Below are 4330 nucleotides of genomic sequence, written 5' to 3'. Positions count from 1 at the left end.
TGTAGGGAAGCCTTCATTGGGCAAAGTTACAATTATTTTTCAACTTTGTTTAGTATAACTATCAAAAGGTAATAATTCACAACAAAGAACTCTTTCAATTTCAACTTTTGTGACATTTTTTCAACATCCACAGATTTGTAACATTATGAATATATATGTATCATCAGATTTGATAAGAATAAATATAGTCAAAACTTAAAACACATGAAAACAAAGCCCATATATATATATATATATATATATTACACAAACTAATAATGTCTTTTATTCAACTTACTATATCTTTGATGTGATTTTCTCCAATTATTTATTTTCCCTAATTTATCATCATTATTGCTACTGTGCAGATAATGCATCTAGATTCTTCCAATTCAAAGTAATGTCCAATACACACCTCTTGCTATTTGGGTCATAATCAGAGCAACACCTTACCTGAGAAAAATATTCTTGACAACCAATCCGATAGCTTCATTCAACTCTTACCTCAAAATCCAAGGCACTAAAAGTAGGATCTTTGACACTTGCACCCTCTTTTTTTTTTGGGGGTTTGATCTCTAGTGTCTCGTGAACCAACCCAACCTAAACTTCTTATGCCACAAAACTAATTCACTTGGGATGCTAACATCCATCCGACACAAGATATAATATTTTACTATTTTGTAGCTCAAAATTTAAAGAAACGAATATCGTAGTAATAAAATAAAGCATGGGTAACTTTCAAAAAAAAATGTAATTACTCGATTAATCGATGGGAAGATCCTATTTTATCTTGCCTTTCTAGTAAGGCAAGGGTCCCATGAGGGGGGGCTACAGGGTTATTTTTCAGGTACAGGAGGTCCCATAAGAATTTTTTGAAGGGGCTACCGGTTTAATTAGAATCTTTTCCTTCATAATAGGAGCCCCGCTTTTTTAGGACGCAGATGAAAATGGGGTGGCGATGGAAATAGGCCCACCAGCGTATGGAAAAATTTAGCCATATGTCAAAAACTAAGACTTTAAAACAAAAAACTTAAATTACAAAATCCATAAGACCGCTAGTACAAATTTCCTAAAAATATTAGCAGTGCCGCTCTATTTTTAAGGAAGCTGGCTTCCATAAGACCCCAGCCTAAGTATAAAATAAAATATTACACCACGCGACCCATATTTCGACCTATGAGTGGAAAGCTTGCGTTCCAAAATTATCATAACTTTGACTTCAAAAAAAAAACTAAATCTAATTGTTAGTTTCAAATCCTAATTCCAAATAATAATTGATGATGCTAATAATAATAAACGAATTCAGAGATGGTAGGCCTCTGTTTACTGCGCGAAAGATAAGGGCTATCTGCCAGCTCATTCTGTGGCACCTCAGCCGTTGATCTCTCATCTGACGGATCTCGTGCGTCATTCAGTCGCCGTCTCAAAAGCGGTTTACGGTCCTCCGTTTGGCTGAGCATTTTTTCAATCTGCTCTGCTCTGCTTTGGCTATCACAAAACCAGCTTTGGCCGACAATCTATGCTCTCAGATATTCCCAGCTTGAATGCAAAGGAGGACATTCGGGTTAATTTATGTGAAGGATGAAACCTTTTCAAGTTTACAAGCAGTTTTAGACAGGAAAAATATTTACATCTAAAAAATTCACGCTTTGAAATGTCAAAAGATTTGACCGTCTGCATGCAAAAATAGCACAATGGAGGAAAAGGGAGATGCCTTGCCGCGAAAGTCTGGTAAAGCTTTCTTTTGACTAGAGAATTTTTCTAAAATTTTTTCATGAAGCCTCTAGGGTTTTGATATTTTATTTGTGTATATTTTTTTTTCTAGCACTTTACCTGACTTCCACGATTTCGAAGGCGTTATTTTTGGAGGATTAGTTTTTAAAAAGAAGCTTGGGTTAAATTTGGTTCCAGATCGGAAGGATCAATGGATAGAAACTCGTAATGCTATTTTTTTAAGGCTTGTACGGTGTTATTCGGCAACGGCGATTCAAAGCGGTGCGGAGCGATTTATTTGTTGAGTTTGTGTGTGTTTTCAGGATCCTTTGTGTGATAACGGAGGAAATATTTCAAAGAAGAGCGAACAAGAGCGCCTGCCGTAAGATTAGTGGCTTCGGGCAGTGCTTTTCGCGTATTTGCTTGTTCGTACCTTCTTGTTCTTTCCTGTTACCTGTGACAGTTGAATCTTTTCAGCCGTACCTAATTTCAAATTATTTTATTTTCACATTCGTAAGAATTTGAGCTAAGAATCTTGCTTTTGAACGTTGTCGAGTGCAGCAGCGGACGGTATGAGGCGACAGCAGGAGGTTTTTGCAGGGAAATCACAGGCGAAGCTGGCGGGAGGAAAGCCGAAATATACCAAACGCGAAGGAATAAAATGGAACCCTTACGAAATTTCTGATTTGCAGAAACCCTATAACAAGCCGCCTATTTCGTCAGAGCAAAGATTTTACACATCTGAGGGGAAACGAGAACATTGTTTCCCTTGTAAAACCATATCAATGGAGGCGAGCCCTGTGTGTGCTCCCCAGGCACCTCGCAATACAACATCTTATATAATACGAGCCAAAAGCTGCGGAGGAATTCCTGGCGTGATAAATACTCCTTCCCCCCCCACCCCTGCCTCTGCTTGTTTTAATACGCCGCCTTGTGCTCTCGAAAAAGTAGATCAGGAGTGGGGCGTAGATAGCTATGGCTCCATGAAAGGTCTCTTGAGAGTTCGCCATAGGAGCGAGTGCAACGCTAATGAACTTGAACCGAACCTTGACAGGTGCATAGAAATCCTGTATGAAAAGCTTGAGCAGAGAGTAGATCAGGACTTAAGCCGCTTCGAGATGACTTACCCTCAGACCCTCGAAACTCGCATTAGTGGCCAGGACTACCAGATTGCTTATCTGAAAGAAGAGAGCACCGTTTTGAAGCAGCGGTTGCACTGTATGGAGCATGAGCTCTGTAGTCTTAAACGCCGGATGCGAGTTTTAGAAGGCACCACTTGTAATGCTTTGACAAGTGGAGAAATCTGGTCTGGAGATGCCTCATTTGCCTGATTCGCATATTTGAAAACATTTCCCTGCCTTAGCCAGCCATGGAAGTCGTTTCTGGTCCGAAATTAGCCTGTGGAGACACTTTCCCCGATTTGCAGCTTTGGACTGCGTCCCGTTTGATTCGTACATAGATTTTCCTCTCTGGATGCAGTTCTGTATTTATCCGTGTACATTCGGCATCAAAACTTCCCTGAGATTTAGTTTTAGCAGCACGTTGAATTGTTTGCGGCAAAGAATAGTCATCTGGTGGTGCTCCAGCCCTGATAACCAGCTCAAACAACCCCGCTTTTTTTCCCGTGTGTCAATCTTCCCTGCAAATTGATTTCTTTTGTTCATCCTGGGTATTTGGCAATTATTCCACCAGAGGGTTTTCTTCTTTTTTCCATTCCTCTGAAACAGGGTAGAAATTTGGGCCATTGTCTTACCTGCTCAAAGCAATTTGTTTAACCTTAGCGGTCGGTTGGCGTGGGTATTGAGGGATTCTTGATAGCAATGGCATGATCCATGTATACTAGAGAGAGAGAGAGAGAGCAAAATCTGTGCCTTCAATTGTAGATCTGGACATTTCGTGTAAAAAGCAGTCGTTCTCGTTCGGTCATTCTTGTGAGGGAGGACAAGTAGTTCTTTAATTTCTACAATAGGTCTTTAATTTCTTTAAACAGGGCACCTGAATTGCACCGTTTAATGTAAATTTGCTCGTCTAAACACTTTGAATTTCTGTAAAAAAGCAGGTGGAATAAAGTGGCTCTTTGTAAATTCCAGTAGCATTGTAATCCTTTTGTAGAAATATGCTCAAACCTTTTTCGTGCAGGGAACAATCTCATGGAGAATGAATGAAATTCATGACTATACCATCTTTTCTTAGGTTTCTTATTGTTATCATGCAATAACTTTATTAAACAACCATTCTGCTAAATTTCTATTTATTTTTCAGCTGACATTGGCATAATTTGCAGCTATTTTCTTAATTAAGCTCAAGGGATTCGATGATGATGATGATTGACTGCAGATTTCCCAAGGAAAAGATCATTGGTAAAAAACTGAGTGTGCTTGACTAGTTTTGTAGTATTTTAGCTCATCAAATAATTAATGAAACATTTAAATGGAGTTTGAAATTTCTGGTTATGCCGAATTATAAGTAGTTGTTTGTGTTTGTATTAGCGGCTGTTGCTGACTACGATTACTAGTATTCAAGATCGTAGTTTTTGCGAAAATATAGTGGAAGATTCTCTTTTGAAATCACATTGTTCCATCAAGTAAAGTCATAGTACTAATAATATTTTTTATATTCTCTGTTCATGTCGTTGCAT

At 38.6% G+C, this 4330-nt stretch overlaps 1 protein-coding gene across 1 annotated transcript; it reads left to right on the top strand.

The window, feature by feature from the left end:
* Positions 1-1259: 1259 nt before the first annotated feature.
* Positions 1260-3776, top strand: LOC149537099 (uncharacterized). The gene is made up of 3 exons (XM_089807105.1): positions 1260-1710; positions 2016-2117; positions 2254-3776. The coding sequence occupies exon 3, from the start codon at positions 2265-2267 to the stop codon at positions 3021-3023; it is 759 nt and encodes a 252-aa protein (XP_089663231.1). The 5' UTR covers positions 1260-1710; positions 2016-2117; positions 2254-2264; the 3' UTR covers positions 3024-3776.
* The last annotated feature ends 554 nt before the right edge of the window (positions 3777-4330 follow it).

This window comes from Cupressus sempervirens, chromosome 10, assembly GCF_028749045.1.
Source record: "Cupressus sempervirens isolate cs-2001-9-10 chromosome 10, ASM2874904v1, whole genome shotgun sequence".
NCBI lineage: Eukaryota > Viridiplantae > Streptophyta > Pinopsida > Cupressales > Cupressaceae > Cupressus > Cupressus sempervirens.
Note: the sequence above shows the minus strand (reverse complement) of the source record. Positions and strands in the feature narration are given on the sequence as shown.